The following is a 19,083-nucleotide window of genomic DNA, read 5'->3' on the forward strand; positions in this document are numbered from 1 at the left end:
TGAACACTGACATGACAGTCCAGTCAAAGAATTAAAGAATTTTGAGGAATTTTGAGATTGGGGACCAGCATTTGGGGCTAAAGTTAAAGGAACTAGTTCTCATGTATAAGTGGAGCCAGACCTTTATACCCAGAATTTACTTGGGGGAAGGACTGAGGGCAGTGAAAAAATAAATTCCTCTTAAGAGGGAGAGGAGTGAGACAGCGTCAAAGTTACAAAGCATCATCAGTATAAACCCACCATCATAAAATTTAAGGACAAAAAAACCTAAACCAATGAAGATATTAGAAGAAAATTAAAAACCTAAAGCCCAGACAGATAAGTCAACAAGGAATCTATTAAAATAAGAGAGGATGATAAGTAATAAGACATTTGAAAGATTATAAATGGTTTTAAATATTTTATGATGCAGGAAATGGCATCTGATTAATCAGCCCTTGTGAATGTCCAGTTGAGCTTATCTCCACAGCAAGAGTTCCAGAATAGTTTGAGCCAAATTAGAAACTTGAGAAAATAATTTAGATGAAACATAAAGTAAATTTATGGCTTGCATGGCAGAAATAATTAGTAGAATAGAAATACTAATCTATGCTAGATCAGTCTTTCTAATACAGTGAAAGAAAGAACAACAAATTTAGAACATATTATGTTGAAGTAAAAGGACCATTTGAAAGGAGAAAGCTTTTAAAAATAGCATTAAAAGAACACAATCTCTATGTAAGCAAAACCCTTTGATATCAAAGAAATACAAGATGAGAAGCAATAAATTAAGAATCATAGAACCACCTCAAGAGCATAAAGAAAAAACTCAAAGTGAAAAAATAGCCCAGAACTTTACACATAAAATTAGGAGCAAATAGAGAGAATCCACAGATTTACTCCAGAATATATGGGAAGAAACAACTTGTTTCACACTCGACCCATTGTAGTTAAATTGAACAACAAAATAATGAAATTTACCAAGGGAAATAATTCTCATATGTAAAGGAAAGAACTTTTTAAAAATTATAATCCGATTACCCATCAAAAATTTCGGAATTATTTGGAACAATATAATCTAAAAAGCAAAGAAGATCAAGATGCAACCCAAAGTTATGTGCCTATAAATCTGAGCCTAATAATATCAGTGAAAAAGGTGAATTTTCGATGAAGATATTTGAAGTATTCCTGGGGGGGGGGGGGGGGGAAAGACTCTTAATTTACAAGTATCCCAAAACCAGTAAAAATAGATGAAATGTAAATAAGTACAACTCTTGAGGAAAGCACACACACACACACAAATAATAAAAAAAATTTTTCCGTCTCTAGAGCTACCAAAAGAAAAACCTATTGAGGCCCATCTGAGGTTAAAAAAAAAAATAATAGAGGGACCTTGAAAAGATTTCTTTCAAAAAATACAAAAGTAAATAAAGATCAAAATGGAATTTAAAGAAAGAGGAGAACTAATGGTTTAGGAGTAGACTACCATTTACTAAAAACCCTGCAATTCTACTTCTATTTTGTTCCCCCTCCCTTTAAAAAGGACCATAACATTAAGAAAGATGATGACATGCAAGTAAATTGAATTTAAATAAATGGAGGGCTGTCCCGAGCCACTGGTCTCATATTAGAACCATCTGGGTCTAATGGCAAGATATGGAAAGTGTAGATGGCCTTGGATGCAGTGAGAGAGACCTTGGACCTTAAGGTTTTTTGTTTTTTTTTTTTTTGAGGCAAGTTTGAGGGGTTAAGGGTCACACAGCTAGGAAGTGTTGTGTCTGAGGTCAAATTGAACTCAGGTCCTCCTGACTTAAGGACCAGCCCTCTATCCACCGCACCGTCTAGATGCCCCCTCTTTTAAACTTTTTAAGACCTTTAACAGGTTTCATTTTGTTTGAGGCAGTACCCAATCAATGATTAAGACTAGATAAGAAACAGGAGGAGAATAAGACATAGGAAGGGGAGAAAGTGATTTAAAGAAAGGGGGCCATATTGGGGAAAAGAGTAGTGAGGAGCAAAACACTTTTGAGGATGGGCAGGATAAAAGGAGAGAGAGGAAAGAATACATGAGGAGAAAATACAGTTAGCAGTATTAAATGTAAAAAGAATTTTGAAGTAAGTTTCTCTGGTAAAACTTTTTTCAAACATAGAGGGAACTGATTGAAATTTATATACATGCCAAAGCTGGTTATAAATGAGACACAGAATGGCTTCTTAGCCAAATAAATAAACAATAAATAGATATGTATGTATGTGTCCACATGTGCGAGTGTGCATGCACATGTGCGCATGCTCACACATATGCCCTTGCAGGGGAAGAGCCTCTGGGTTTCAGACCAAAATAGAAACATTGAGCTAATCAGGCCCACACAGTGCCCAGGTGAGACTTGGTCAGGAATCAATCAAGGAGAGCTTAAGAGATCTGAATTTAAGGCATGGTTCCTGTTAGATAAAATGTACATTCCTTTGGGCAGAGTACCCACAGGTACCCATATGATACCTTATGGGAACTCAGGGAAAAGAAAGAAGAAAGAAAAAATTAAAAGAGCTAGTTCTGGCAAGTTCCACTTGAACCCCCAGTGGGGCAGCTGCTATTCCTACTCATAGAGATTGTTTCTTCTGACCATGATATGAGGGAGATGAGACCATGGCATGCTGGTAAACTGGATTTAAGTGAAGGGCTATGTAGGTATCAATCTCACTTTCTCCTCTGGAGCAATCTCCTTTCTTCTACAGTTGAGTCAGTGTATTTTGTGGGATTAGATTGAAGGATGGACAGAGAGAAGATAGGGCAACATATGATAAATCTTTATCAAATCCATGATAAACAACATAGGAAAATGACCCCTTGAATGCCCTAGCAAAGAAGACAGGTTCCTGAAGAATGGATGAGGTGTCATGAAAGACTGAAATGAGAGAAAGGAGAGAAAACTTGACTCGATGATGGGGAAGGAGATTCTCTGAAGATGTCCATGGTGGGAGAGAGATATTCTACAATGGGAAATGGAACCTTTACAATAGATCGAATCTGGAGGGATTTGGGGCACTGTGAGACTATTTATTTCGTCTAGGAGAATATTGTACTTTTCCATGACAACATTTTGCCTTGAAATAAACTAGAGCTCTATAGTGGCAACTGACATTGGCAAGGTGGAAGAGCTTGATCCAGGGTGGAGATTGCTTGGTGGATTAGGACAGAAAGTCCTAGGGAAAACAGAGAATAGAATTAGACTAAATGATTTGGAAAGCAGGGAAACCCTCTACAATGAGACAGTAGACATCTTGACTTTTTTCATGAATTCACATTTTTAAGAATATATCAACAGGAAAAAAGAGATGACAGTATCTACAAAACACTATCAAAGGAATTATTTAAAAGAAGTAAATTAAATTTCATATTTTAGAAGCTTTTAATTCAATGAGGAGCAACAACAACAAAAAATAAATAAAGAAGAAATATGCCTAAAGACCGTGAACTAGAGAATGAAAATTTAAAGGGAAAAGGAAAAGAATGAAGAGAATAACATAAAATATAAAATAATCAAATTAGCAGAAAATCAAATATAGATCTAAATTCCAGTGCTTCCCTATCAACTCTAGAATGAAATGTGAATTCTCTGGCTCGCCTAGTTTTTTATAATCTGCCCTCCCTCTCTTCCCCCCGCCCCCCCCCCCCCCCCCCCCCCCGGTTTTTTAATACCATATTCAACTCCATGTCTTCTGTAATTGTGACATTGACTTCCTTGCTATTTCTCAGATATAATGCATTATCCCCCAACTTTAGGCATTTTTATTGACTATCTTCCAGGATTGGAATGCTCTCCCTCCTCACTTCTGCCTACTGGTCCTTCCTTCAAGTCCTAGCTAAAATCTCACCTTTTCCTGGAAGCTTTACCCTTTCCCTCTTAATTATATAAAGCCTTTCCTCTGTTGATTATCATCAGTTTATCCTTTTAACTTAGATTTTCCATGTTGTCTACCTCATTAGACTGTGATCTTCTTGAGAGCATGGACTATCTTTTGCCTTTCTTCATATTCCTAGGGCGTAGCACAGTGTCTGGCAAAATAGTACACATTCAACAAATATTTTCCAATTAAAATACATATGATGGTTCAAAGCTAGGGAGAAAACAAGCATTTAATCACATTTAGCAAAAAACATCCAGAATCTCACGATTATCTTCATAGATGCAGAAAAAAACCTTTGTCGTTTATGCCTTTTAAAAAAAAAGTATGTGCATACATACATATATGTACACATAGGCATGCATATAATCATGTATGTTGTACACACATACATATGTGTGCAGAGAGGACTGTTGGCTATCATAGAAGTATTTAAAACCAAAAGCAAGTATCATATGCAATGAGAATATACTAGAAGTTTTCCCAGTAAATACAAGAGGAAGGCAAAGATTCTCTTCATTATTATTTTATATATTTTAGAAATGTTGTCAACAGTAAGATGAGAAATAATGTAATGCTTAAAGATAGGCAAAGAAGAGATTAGGCAATCTGAATTTGCTGATTGTATTATATCTAAGCTTAAGTAGGCCTAGTTCATTGAATAAACTATTGGCTTTAGCATAGTTGCAGGATACCAAATAAATCTTCAAATATCAATAGCATTTATATATTAAAAACCCCCCCAAATGAAGCAAAAATAGAAAGGTTCAAAATTACTGCATTGTCCATAAAATATTTTGGAATAAATTTACCAAAGTAAACTTGGGAGTTGTATCTATCCAATTTCAAAGTACTCCTTAAAGATATGAAGAACATCTAAAATACTTGTGCTTATAACTAGGATTTTGCCAGTATTAGAAAAATGATGATACTACCAAAGTTAATTTATAGTCTTACTGCTATTGCATGTAAACTTTTCAGAGGAATATCTTATGTAATTATTTGTAGGAGCAAAGTGTATAGAATGAGACAAATGAATAGTACTTAAGCTGTAATTTTATTTTTTCTTTTAAAAAAAAATTTTTTTTAATTAAAGCTTAAAAAAAAAAACCTAGATAATTTTTAACATTCACCCTTGCAAAACGTTGTGTTTCAAAAAATTTTTCTTCCCTTCTCCCTTCCCCCTCAAAAGCAAGTAATTCAACATAAGTTAAACATGTGCAATTCTTCTAGACATATTTCCACAATTATCATGCTGCACCAGAAAAGTCACATCAAAAAATAAAAAAATGAGAAGGAAAATATAATGCAAGCAAACAATTTTTAAAAAGTGAAAATACTATGTGGTGATCCACACTCACTCCCCACAGACCTCTCTGGATGCATGTGGCTCCTTCATCATAAGACCATTGGAACTGCCCTGAATCATCTTGCAGTTAAACTGCAGGTATTTAAAACCATTTGGTATAGTTTTTAACAATATATAAAACAAGAGGAGAGATTCTGAAATACTAGAATTCTACCCATTGTTTAATAAGCTTGAAAATACAAATGACAGGGGTGGGGAAAAAACCTTTTTGGTAAGAATTTCTGGAAAATCTATGTATTCTGGCAGACATTCAGCTTAATATTAGTATTTTATGCTTCATTCCATAGTAAATTAGAAAAGGATGTATGACCTGAATGGTAAAGATGATATGAATCAGAAATTAAGAGAAAGAGATTATATTTTATATCTTTCACAGCTGTGGTTCAAAGTTGTATTCTTACCTAAAGTATACAAACACTTACAGAGAAGAAAATGCAGTTTTTATTGTATGAAAGGCTTCTTTACAAACATATCTAAGATCAAGAGGGAAATCACTAACATAAGAGAAAAATAATCTTTTTGTCAATTTTCTTACCTGAGTATGGCGTGTCTTAAGATATATAGATAACTGAAGAAAGAATATATGAGTATAAGCCATTTCCCAGTAGATGATTTGATTTGCCAAAGATTTAAAAAAAATTCATAAAAGAATTGCAAATTTTAAAAACTATTCCAAAGGCATTCCAAAAGCACTAGTAACTAGAAAAATGCAAATTATAACCACCCTGAGATTTCACCTTACATCCAAGAATTGGCAAAGATGATGAACAACTGGAATAGATAGAATGCAGAAGGCTGCTAAATCAAGTCATTTCAGTCATAAGCTCTTTCTGACCTATTTGGGGGTTTTGTGGCAAAGATATTGAGGGTTTTTTTTTTGTTTGTTTTTTGTTTTTGCCATTTCTTTCTCCAAATGATTTCACTGATGAGGACCTGAGATAAACAGGGTTAAGTGACTTTCAGCTAGTGTCTTGAGATCTTATTTCAAGTCAGAAGATGCATCTTATTCTAAGTCCAGTATTCTATCCACTGTGTCATCTATCTGATGGGAAAAGACAGATATTCTAATGCATTGTTGGTAAAGCTTCCAAAGCAGTGCAGCCATTTAGAAAGCAATTTGGAAATATGAGAATAAGGTGACTAAAATGTCATAAAATGTCTATTCCACTGCGAGTCCCATATACCTCAGAAAGGTCACTAATAAAAAAGAAAGGTCCCATATACACCAAAAAATATGAGACAGCATTTTTTGTGATAGCAAAAAAACTGGAAATGAATTAAATGCTTATATATTGGGGGATGTCTAAATAAATGGTGGTAATGAATGTGATAGAATATGATTATGCTATTTGACACATTTACTATGATGAATACAAGACTATCTGAATGTTAGGCATTCTTTGAGACTTATTCAAATCCATTTCCAGGAATCTTTTTGCAGCTTTTCCTGCCAACATTGATCTCTCTGTGTTTCTATCTGTTTTTGTCTCTGTTTCTGTTTCTTCCCTCCTTCCCACCTATGAACTAACTCTCACTCTTCAAGGAATATAATATACACGATGACTATAACAGTGTTAATTGTAGGAACAACAAAAATGAATGTTGTGAAATTACAAAGAACAAGCTTGACTCCAAAGATGAGATATGAGAAGACAACCTTTTCCGGTTCCTTTGAATGATGGAGAAAGGGTTACATAGCTAAGAGAGTGGTATATGTTGATGACCACTTATGTGCAGATTTTTAAATCTGCTTCACTTATTTTTGTATTTTCAACTGTTTACTGGACTTTATCATTTAAATGTTTTCCTATTTATCCTAAACTGAATCTTTTTAACTTGACAGATGTTAATAAAGTTGAATACATTAATATAATAGGTATAGCAAATGAGGGTTATAAATGAATTTGTAAATCTATTATGTGGTGTAGATTAATTTTTTAATGCTTGCATGAAATGTACCACTGTAATAACATCACTTTACTTATATCCTTTCCCATCTAAACTGTGTATTTTTTTTAAAGGGTATTTATTATTCATTCTCTTCTTGTTTTGGAACTACTGTTGCTCCCCCTACAACTTTTCCATCCCCCCCCCCAAAAAAAAAAAAAACAAAACCTTCCCTTATAGCAAATATAGTTAAGTAAACATACATTGGTTGTATTTAAAAATATTTGTCATTCTGTATCTCTAGTCTGTTAATTCTCTCCCAAGATGTGGGAAGCCTGCTTCATCACTAGTGGTCTGGAATTATGATAGGGTAGTACATAAATCAGTTTTCATAGATTTTCAAATCAACTTTCTCTTTGTAAAAAGATAGTACCCAGGGCCTCAATTTTCTTGTCTGTTAAATGAATAACCTTATACTAGATGATTTAAGATGTCTTTTGAGGCTTGTCATTTACATTTACCCCATTTTTCATGCTTCACCCCCTCCCCCTTTTTTTCCCCTTTCATTACTTGTTTGCTGCTTCTTGAATACTGATATTTGTGCCTATTTGAATGTTATGCATTCTTTGAGACTTATTCAAATCCATTTCCAGGAATCTTTTTGCAGATTTTCCTGCCAGCATTGATCTCTCTGTGTTTCTAGCTGTTTTTGTCTCTGTTTCTGTCTTCTTCCCTCCTTCCCACCTATGAACTAACTCTCACACTTCAATAATCTTATTTTCTTGTCTTTTATGCTTTTCAGTAGTCAATATTACATTGTAGCTATGTTTTGCACTATTTTGAAAGTAGACTTGATCTTAGCTATCAAGTAACTTTGTCCCATTGTTACAAAAGTAACACTACAAAGCAGTAAAGGATATACCAAATGTCATTACTGATGTGTATGCTTCAGCAAATTAGAGGTAGGAAAGAATACCTTGAACTTTATAAAGTACAAGCTGTTAGAGCAGACAAAATTGAGCCTTGATGAGAAATCAGAAGAACAGATAGTATTGCTGGTTATTCATCTGTCTTTTAAATCTTCAATCATCAAGTATTTATCAGTTTTTTATTAAAGCTTTTTGTTTTCAAAACATATACATAGATAATTTTCAACATTCACTCTTGTAAAACCTTGTGTTCCAAATTTTTCCCTCCTTTCCTCCCTCCCCTTCCCCTAGACAACAAGTAATCCAATATATGTTAAACATGTATAATTCTAATATACATATTTCCACAATTATCATGCTGCACAAAAAAAAAATAGACCCAAAAGGAAAAAAATGAGAAATAAAATAAAATATAAGTAAAGAACAAGAGTGAAAATACTATATTATGATCCACACTCAGTCCCCACAGTCCTCTTTGTGGGGGCAGGTGACTTTATCACAAGATCATTGGAACTGGTCTGAATATCTCATTGTTGAAAAGAGCCACATCTGTCAGAATTTATCATCGAATAATGTTGCTGTTATCAATTGTTTACTATGTAATTCAAGAGCATTATAAATTCTTACTTATTATTTTTAGTATGGGTGACATGCCCATCTTTATAATAAATTTTTTGGTTGATTAAATTCTGAAAAGTTTTTCTCCACATTTGGCATCTCATGTTAATTAAATTTTTCTTTTATTTTGTTATAGTTGCTTCTCTCTTTCTCTTTTTCTCCCTCTTCCCTTCCCATCCCTCTCTCTTTTTGTCCCTTTCTCCCTTTCTCTCATTGAACTATAAGCATTTTTCATTGGATTGGCAAATGAAAAAGCATGATTAGGAAGTAAAGTAACCCATTGGAACAGCTTATTTGTCCAAAGTTTCATGAGATTTATGAGAATTTGAATCAAGAACCTGGCCCTTTTTATATGGATGTCTTATTCTTTGAATATTATCCTGACAGTGCTTAGAGGGATGTTATTTAATGAGCTGAACTTGCTAAAGTCAAATGTTTTTTCTGTTTTTTTATTTAGCTATTTGTGATACAGAACCAGAACAGCCCATTCGTCATTATCCATTATGGGTGAAAGTAGAAGGCGAGGTAGATCCAGAGCCGGTTTATATTCCAACACCTTCTGTTGTTGAGCCAGTGAAATCAACTGTTCTGCCTCACCCAGAGATTTTACCTACCAGCAATAAGAATAAAGTTACCAATGGTGTTAAACCAGTGCGTGTGTATACTCCCAAACCTAACCCTGTGGTAAGCCTGGGGCTTCACTTTATAAGACAGGTTCCTTTTCTCTTTCATATATAAAAGTAGTGTATTTTTATGAGATTTATTTTTAATTCTCTGAATCTTTTTTTTTTTTTTGGCTCTTTTTATTAGATTTTTTTTTTTTTTAATTTAACAAATTTAATTTGTAACCTTCGGAGGTCATCAAAAGGATAGAGATGTAATATACTGTGTTTGTTTAATTTTTACAAATAGAACTGCCTAAACTAAAAGTTTGTAGTCTTTGGCATCTGTATAAATAATACTCATTGATTTAATTTTATTGTGCCTTTGTAGTATTTTCAGAAATCTGTTCTTTCAGACTTTTTTGAGTCAGATCTGCCTTTTATTTTTAATTAGTGAAGTTGGTTCATTTATCCTCTTCCTATTATGAGCAAAGACATAAGGTAGGTGTTTGATATGAATTTTGGTGTAATGTAGCAAAAAGAAGCCTTGCACCATGTTCTTCCCAACCTTCATGCCCTCTCAAACCCCATATTAATTGCCCATCCTGTGATATGAACTCTATATTGTATATCAAAAAAATTTTACTATTAGTCAGATGCCTTTAGAAAACATTTCCTTTTTAGAAGCTTTAAATTTTAGATTAGAAAATATTAGGGAACATTCTAATCAGAGAGCTGATAGTACCTGAGTAATATTAATTTATAAAGAAGCTTGTTAGTAAATTTCAAACTGCTAAATTTTATTTTCTTGGCTAAGAACAAATTCTTTTCCATGAGAAAAAATGTTCCATTCTGACATATTTGTTCCAGAGGTATGTCTAATGGTAAAGACAATTGAGAAACAGTGTTATTTATGGTGTAATGAAAAGATTATTGAAGCGTATTGGATTAAAGTCTACATTTTTTTGCTTGCTAGAAATGCAAATTGTATTTGTTTACTCCATCCATCTTAAAGAATTATTGTGAGAATCAAGTTTAAAAAAAAAATCACAAAAATGCTTATAAAAGTCACTTTTTAAAAAAAAAATTTAGAAAGTACTTTATAAACATAAAGTTATGTATTATGATCATTCTCCCAGGCATTAAGTATTAACTATCTGTCCTGAAGTTTCACAAACTCTTATGGTTGTTACTCTCTAGTAGTATTTAGTCATTATCCTCTCTGAAATATTCAATTCTGAGAATGGACATTCATATTTTAAATTCTGAAGATTTTGTTTACCTTGGTCATTTTTATTTTTGATCTAGAGATTGCATTGTACTTTGTCACAGTATGTGATAGAATTCTTTTTCATGTAACTTTCAGATTCGAGAAGAAGACAAAGATCCTGTGTACTTATATTTTGAGAGCATGATGACTTGTGCTAGGGTTCGAGTATATGAACGGAAACTAGAAGAAGGGGAACAACCATCACCATTAAGGCAACAAAATTCATGCCAATCTAGTACTAAGAATTATAGTGCAAAGGTGAAGCACTGCATGTATTATTTAATATTCCCTTTCATAAGTAATTATAAATCTTTGAGCTCTGATTTTTTTTCCAACAATTTAATTCTGTATTTTAATTTGATTTATCTTGGTTAGATTTATGCAGGTTTTTTGTTTTTTTTGTTTTTTTTGTTTTTTTGAGATAAAATTATTGAAGTCCCCTATATTTGGGCTAACTTCTTTTCCTTGTTATTTTGCCATTTGGAATATAAATGCTGGCTTTGATATCATTTGGTTATGACAGTCTGAATCAGATTAAAATGTAATTGGGTAGTATTTTTTTTTTTTTTTAAATAAGTAACATTATTGAGATAATGTTAATTTGTGGTTTTCTAAGTCGTAGCCCAAGGGCATACATTTCTTTTGAGCTTGACTCCTCTAGATCACCACTGGTTTTATGGTACCTTTAAAAATATATTATTTCGTCTCAAGACACTTAACACTTCCTAGCTGTGTGACCCTGGGCAAGTCACTTAACCCCAGCCTGGGGGATATATATATATATATATATATATATATATATATATATATATATATATATATATATATATATATATATATATATGATTTCCCTGCCCCACTGTGAACCTGCTATATAGTAAGCATTTTTAATAAATCCTTCTTGTCTTGTTTATCTCTCTTGATAATTAGGAATTATTTTTGCTATAATACAGTGATTTTCAGCTTCAGCTTTAATAGTCGATTTGTTCCACACTCTATTTTATTCTCTTTATATTTTTATTTTTAGATGTGTTGTTTATAATATACCAAATTGTCAGATTTTGTTTTCCCATACTTTCTATCATGTTTTTTCATTTAATTGGATTGTGTAATGCATTTATATTTTAGATTGTGATTATTCAGCCTATTTTCTATGTATTGGTTTTGTGTTGCTTTTTTTATTCCCTTCCTCTTACCATTGTTTTGTTTCTCTGATTCCACTTTCTTGCTCTTCTTTGAATAACTTTTTTATTCATTTTTCATTCTTTTTTATTTATTTTTACAGCTAGAACCAAAATTTTTCTGTTTCTTCCTCCATTGTTTTCCCTTAATTTAAGTAACTTTTTTTTCAGGAAGTCAGTTTTCATTGAGTTTTCTTTTACTTTGCCTTCTTCTTTATTCTCTTCTTGTAGTCTGAATTTTATCCTTAGCTTTTGTTAACTCATAATTCTGTCTAACTCTCAAGATGGTAGAGTCAGGAGTACCAAATTTGAACCTCCACTTCTTTCCCTTTTCTCTCCTCACACACATATCTATATTATGTCTATATCATTTTTGTTTTGTTCTTTCTTTTCCCTTTTTCCTCCTATTTATCATTCTCAATTCATGAAAGAAGTAATAATTGACTGGAAACTGCCAGGAGTTGCCAGAGTCTTGGGTCAAGTAGTTTGATTCTTATCCCTACCCTTAACATTATCAGTTAACCATTCCTAAGTCCTGATTATCATTTTTCTCTTTTATGTCTCTTTTCCCGTAAACCTTGATACTAAAAACTCTTGGGGACTCATTCTCCTTAATTAATGAATAAGAATTTGTCAAATATTTCTTGAGTGCTGAGAATTCAATTACAAAATTGAAACAATCTCTTCCCTCAGAGAACTTACATTCTATACATATATGTATATGTATATGTGTGGGTGGGTGGGTATCTATATCCAAAACAGCACAAGGTTGTTTTACAGAAGGCGTAGCATTACCTTGGGGGATCATCTTCATGAAGTTTTAAGCTTAATTATTTTAGGAAACATTTCTTGGAGTAGGATGAAATTCTAGTTGGTATAAAATTTTCTGAGAATGAATAACCTAAATCACAAATTACTACTATCTTAAGAGTCCTTAACTAATACTACAGGATTTTGTTATTTATTCTTTATTGATTCTCCTTTTGCCTTTTTTGGTTGGAGTCTTTGCAAATCCAATATTCTTTTTTGTTTTTGTTTGTTTTCTAGCAGTCACCCAAATCCCTCTTTTTTGTTAAAGATTCTTTTTTTTCATTGAACAGTATTAACTTTGCATAATATGTTTCTTGGGTTGTATAGCTTGAGATCCTTTCCTTTGTTGAATATATTTATCTATTTTCTTTTTATCACCTGATTGTGGTGAAATAATCTTAAACTTTGTAAATTGACATTTCTTTATATATGATGAAGAGGTGATTGCTTGTTTATTGACATTGCGAAATTTAGCTGTTAGATATCTTGAATTTTAAAGATGATAATTTTTCTGTAGAAATTATAATATTCAAGGTTTTTAAAATCTATTTTGAGTCCTTCGATCTCTAAATTAGCATTATGTCTTCAAGGCTATTCACATTTAGAAGTAATGTGTTTTGTCAAAGCTGGTGCTTCTTTCAGCTATAATTTTGCATTCCAAACCTATTCTTTTTGAGAATCTTTGCTTCTTGGAAGAGATTCATAGGTTTTGAAAATAAAAAGTTTTAATTTAAAAGAAAATTGTAATTGGAAAAAAAAAAGTACTTAAAAAGAATACTATTGCCAGCATTAAGAAACACAGGAGCCTTATTTCAAAGAACTTGCATTCTAATGGGAGAAGATAACACAGGGACGCTGAAAGAAGAGAGTAAGGTATGAGGAGTGTTAAATACCAGCACAGGGGCATGGTATTAAAGTCCAAAAAGTCCATCAGAATCGATCATCACATTATCTTCTTATTGCCATATACAATGTTCTCTTGGTTCTACTCACTTGACTTAGTATTAGTTCATGCAAATCTCTCCAGGCCCTTTCTAAAGTCAGCCTGCTTGATTGTTTCTTATAGAACAATAATTTTCATAACATTTATTTTTAACCATTCCCCAACTTATGGGAATAAGTTTCCAGTTCTTTGCCTCTACAAAAAGGGATGCTACAAACATTTTTGCACATGTGGGTCCTTTTCCTTTTTTTATGATCTCTTTGGGATACAGATTGAGTAGAGATACTGCTGGTTCAAAGAGTATATGCACAATTTCATAGCCCTTTGGGCATAGTTGCGGTTTGCTCTCCAGAATGGTTGGATCCATAATGATTTAGAGCATTTTTTTACATGACTAGAAATGACTTTATTTTCTTCATCTGAAAATTGTTCATATCCATTTATCAGTTAAAAAATGGATTTATTATAAATGTAGGTCAGTTCTATATTGTAGAAATGAGGCCTTTATTGGAATTCTTTGATGTAAAATTTCCCCCCAGGTGTCTGCTTCTCTTCTAATCTTGGCTGCATTGAGTTTTGTACAAAACCTTTTTAATTTAATATAATAAAAATTATCCAATTTGCATTTCATAATGTTGCCTAGTTCTTCTATGGCCATAAATTCCTTCTTTCTTCACATATCTGAGAGGTAGACTATTCCTTGTACTTTTTTCAATTGTTTAGATTTAACTTTATTTGTGTGAAAAGTGTTTTGTTTGTGAAAATATTTTATGTTATCTACAGTTATTTTATATGGAATTTTTCTTTCTATCTCTTGCTGCTCTGGTTATATACCTTGATTGAGCCTTATATAGAGAGTATTTGGGTTTGGAGATGAAGATGCTCAATGTAAGGAGTCTTTGTATTTAAGTTATAAAATTTTTACCTTGTTCTTCTTTTGTTCTGGTAAATCATTCTACATATGATTTATAATTCTGTTTCTAAGAATTTTGTGTTAAAATAGTTTGTAGAAAACAATTAATTATTCCTCTAGCTTATCAATCAATATGATCTTTCATCCTCTCTAGTCTTTTAAAAATTATTTATTTTATAAAGTTGGAAACTGACTAGGGAGAGACTATGAATGGCATTTATTAGCCTAAGAAGTTTTTTCAAAATGACAGAAGATAACTGAAAGTTTTGGATCAGGACAGTGACATGGGGGAAAGTAGTGCTCTTGAAAGATTTTTCTTTCATTGGCATGTAGAATGTTTTGGGGTCAAAAAAAACCTGTTAAATGATCCAAGCCAATTCTAAAAGACTCATGGTGAAAAACTTTATCCATATCCAGAGAAAGAACTATGGAGTCTGATCACTAATCGGAGCATACTATTTTTACTTTCTTATTGTTTGTTGTTTTTTTTTTTTTTTTTTTTTCCCATGGTTTTTTCCTTTTTTCTTTTTCTTTTATAATCACTAATGTGGAAACATTTTCATGATTACACTTGTATAGCATGTTATCAAATTGTTTTCTTGGGGAGGGTAGAGAAGGAAAGATAAATATTTGGAACTTAAAATCTTAAAACAATGTTTAAAATTAGTTTTATATATAATTGACAAAAATAAAAAAATTAAGCTTCTTAATTTAGAGTACCTTATATTACTTTGCAGTGATAGAGATGTGCCCCAAAAGTAATTTTTTTAGTCTCATATGTATTGTGTAGATGCTAAATAAATTTGTTTAAACTAATTTTTTTTTTCCTCTAAACTTTCTCATAGGAACATGATTCTGAACATCAACCCATGAAGCAGAATACTTATGAAACAGAGAATGGAGATAAATCAGGAGGTAAAAACTAAAACTTATTCTTATAGTTGCTTTAAAATGTAGTTAAATAAAGCAATCCAGATCTCTGAAGGTAGCCTTATTATATCAGCCCCTTCACCTAAGAATTGAATGCATTATATCAAAACTATTGTTGGGTCTCTTTTTAATAAATTGCAATTTTTATCAATATCCCTTTTTTCTATGTCCTTTTAATTTCTCAATGAATTTTTTTATCCTCCTCCCCCATTGTAACTATTTGTTATTATAAAGAATAAAAAAGAAAATTAAAAAACAGGAAAAGAAAAGCCAGCTTAGCAAAACTTAAGCAGTGTATCAGCCACATTCTTGTTATTCGATATTTTGCATTTAAGGTCCCTTATTTTTGCAAACAAAAGATGGAGTTTTCCATAGCTTTTCTCCTATTTTCTTCCAGTGGCAAAGCTGTTGTTTTTTTTTTTTAAGGGAGATAGCAAAAAATAGACTTCTTGTAGGTCCAACAGGGAGGAGAAGCATTTCTCCAGTTGACTTTTCTCTACTTTTTCCTAGACAAAGATAGTTTGTCTCTAGGAACTTGTTCAGTCTGGCAAAAGGAAAAAAGGGTGTGTCTAGGAGTAAGTGAGAAGAAAAGAAAAGTGAGAGTGGTTTTCTCATTTCCATTAGATATAGCTACCAAAATACCTAAATGGTTAAGACACAGTAGACTGGATTTTGCCGGGTAGTTGCTTTTTAAAATCTATCTCTCTTTATTGCACACTTATAACTACACAGCAGATGAAGTAAAGGCTAGTGAGGAGGTGGAGATGCAGGAATCTTATGCAGAAGCAATCTCAAAGCAACTTGCAGTAGGAACCTTTGAAAGTAGAATATGTAGCTTGTTACCATAACGATATCTTTTTTGATCTGAAGGACTAGTCTTATGTTAAATGTCTGAACATCTTGTTCATGCCTGCTTTGCATTTATGAATGATAGAATATGTCAAAAACTTGGCTTTTGTTGTAAACTTGTCAAGAAAGCTCTTTTTCACAAAAAAAATTTAAGACAATTTTACAGGCCTAAAGTTTCTATTCAGTCAGGTAATGTGATCTATTCCAGGATCATATTTTAGAGAAAGGGAATAAATGTCCTTCTAAAATGGAAAATTGTAAGATTGACATTGTCTTGTTGAGGAAATGAGATGATGTTGAGATGAAAGTGTTATGTTTACCAGGTGATTTTTTTGAACTATTAAAGAAAATATGAATTGATCACAGTTCAGCCTTAAAATGATTTGGTAAAATATATTTTAATCCTTTGTCAGAAAAAAGCTGGAGGTCTTCCTGCAATGAAGGGGAATCATCTTCTACCTCCTACATGCATCAGACATCCCCTGGTGGGCCCACCAAACTGATAGAGATCATCTCAGACTGTAACTGGGAGGAAGATCGAAACAAGATCTTGAGCATTCTGTCCCAGCATATCAATAGCAACATGCCACCACAATCCCTTAAGGTGGGAAGCTTCATTATTGAGTTAGCTTCTCAGAGAAAGAGTCGTGGTGAAAAGAACCCTCCCATTTATTCTTCTCGGGTGAAAATATCTATGCCATCATGCCAAGATCAGGATGACATAGCTGAAAACTCTGACTCAGAGACTCCTGATGGTTCACCGTCACACAGAAAAGTTGATGATACCACCTTTGAACAGACAAATGCCCTAGAAGCACTGAGAGAAAAATTGCATGGAGGCAAAGCTCTGCCTTTCTATGCTGGACTTTCTCCTGCAGGGAAGCTAGTAGCCTATAAACAAAAACCCAGTTCAAGGACATCTGGACTTATAGAGGTGAGAACGATCTTTAATCTGTATAGTAACATTTGCTATTTAATTTGGAAAAACAAATCTGCTTTTATGACCCTTTTTGGTCCTAGTGCTATTTATTCTCATATTTATTAGTTGGGTGGCAAATAATCATGTTCCATAAATGAAGTAAGCCAGACCTTAGCTAGAGAAATGAATTGACCAAATTCACATTTGGAAGCTAATAACAAAGCCAGAAACTGCTGTAGAGGTAAATACCCTACCCATGTATTAGTTAAGGCTGCATTTTCTTTTTGATTTTCCCATGAACTTCTTGTGTCTTTTTACTACCAACAAGAATATAATAGGGGTATAGTCTATACATTGTAATTTAGCTTTGGCAGTAGTCAATTGTTAATCTACCTTTATGATGAGGAATTTTACTGAGAAGTTGACTTTTTTATACTCATTTCTAGAATGGGAAATAGATGCATGTTTTTAGATATTTAAGTGGTCTTTTAAATTTGTGTATTTTTCAAATTTGATAATTTTTTTTTGTTTATTCAGTGGTTCCTGTAAGGACAGAAGGTGAAGCTTTTCCTAGTAGTTTATAAGTTGATCGAGTATCATCCTGACTTATTAGGACCATGGGATTGCCTTTCCCTATTAGAAGTTGTCATTTCAAAATTTTTTTTTTTTTTTTTTTTTTTTTTGCTCATTCTAACAGGGCAATTTTTACCCATCTTATGTATTACAAAATCAATTAGGAGACCATGTTTTATTTTAGATAAACTTAGAGATAAAGAATTTTCTGAATAAAAACTGAAAGCCTAATAAGCACAGGGAGTATGTTTTCTTGCCTTTTAACCTCTGTTTATCATGGTATAATCTATTTGCTATAAGGCATTTTCATGGCCTAAGAAAAGCATAGCTTACAAATACATTGACTTTTTTGCAAAGATATTAGGTAAAATGGGGAATTATTTTCACAAAAACAAGTTTCTGAATGGTTAAATTTAGATTTATGGTAAAGTTTTTGTTATAATTTATATAAACATAACAATATATATTAGTTAAATTTCTGAGAAACAGTTTAGATCAGGGGAAATATTATGTAGGATATGCCTATGATGACTAAAGTTGTGGATATTGAGTTGAGTATCTTATATCCACACTTATTAACTTTTTCTTAAGGTTTATCTCAAAAAAAGAAATTGAGTTTTACACTTAATGTTTTATATATAGGTAAATTTGAACAAAGTGATCTGTTACCTAAGATCTCTTGCTGTAAGAGTCTTTGTCCTGAGAGCTAGTTTCAGAAGTCTTTTTTTTTTTTTTTTTGGAAAGCCAGCTCAAGTAAGTTGGCAGGCTGGTATAATCTGCTTTTGAAATGTACATCATAATCTGGATTTCACACAGTCTAAAAAATTACATTGAGATTAATAGTAAGAAAGAAAGCTCTTATTCTTTGTACTAAACTTGGATTCAAGGTTTTCTTGGTTTTTGTTGAGCTGCTAACCCAGATTGTTCATAATCACTTGTAGTTATTTTTTCTTGTCACTCATTCTTTTTTGATAAAGGGACTGTAATTACTTCCCTCAACTTTATAGACAGGAAAAGTAATGCATCTTATTTCAAGTTACTTAACAGATTGATAAACAATAAGGGAGAGAAACATTGTGTCTAAACATCCAGCTGGATATTTTTTCCGTGCTATTTCTTAAGATAATGATTTCTTTAATCTAGGTGTGTAGAGTAATCATTATCATATCCTTTTCTTCCTAATTTCACCTCTGTCTTCTTACTCCTAGTTTGATTTTCGGATAAGCTAAAGTGATTCTTAGCCAATTTTGTTATTGTCAATTCAAGCTTTGTTAATCCTTGAGAAAATAAAGGATCATTCCTGATTTTTTTTTGCCAACTAAAAGCTGATTTGACTTAGCAGTCGAAGTTATAGGAGGCTTGTTAGAATTATAGCTTTTTATTGACAGAACATATGCATGGGTAA

The 19,083-nt window shown here is 32.5% G+C and overlaps 1 protein-coding gene across 11 annotated transcripts in view; it reads left to right on the forward strand.

Annotated features, from left to right (window-relative positions):
• MGA (MAX dimerization protein MGA) overlaps positions 1 to 19,083 on the forward strand; it is a 231,238-nt gene that overhangs the window by 175,473 nt on the left and 36,682 nt on the right. For all 11 annotated transcript variants that reach the window (XM_074289346.1, XM_074289349.1, XM_074289347.1 and 8 more), the window contains 4 exons: positions 9,146 to 9,372; positions 10,657 to 10,818; positions 15,253 to 15,322; positions 16,600 to 17,120. In XM_074289346.1, the coding sequence (XP_074145447.1) occupies positions 9,146 to 9,372; positions 10,657 to 10,818; positions 15,253 to 15,322; positions 16,600 to 17,120 (980 nt within the window). The remainder of the gene's footprint in view (positions 1 to 9,145; positions 9,373 to 10,656; positions 10,819 to 15,252; positions 15,323 to 16,599; positions 17,121 to 19,083) is intronic.

The sequence above is a fragment of the Sminthopsis crassicaudata genome, chromosome 2, assembly GCF_048593235.1.
Source record: "Sminthopsis crassicaudata isolate SCR6 chromosome 2, ASM4859323v1, whole genome shotgun sequence".
NCBI lineage: Eukaryota > Metazoa > Chordata > Mammalia > Dasyuromorphia > Dasyuridae > Sminthopsis > Sminthopsis crassicaudata.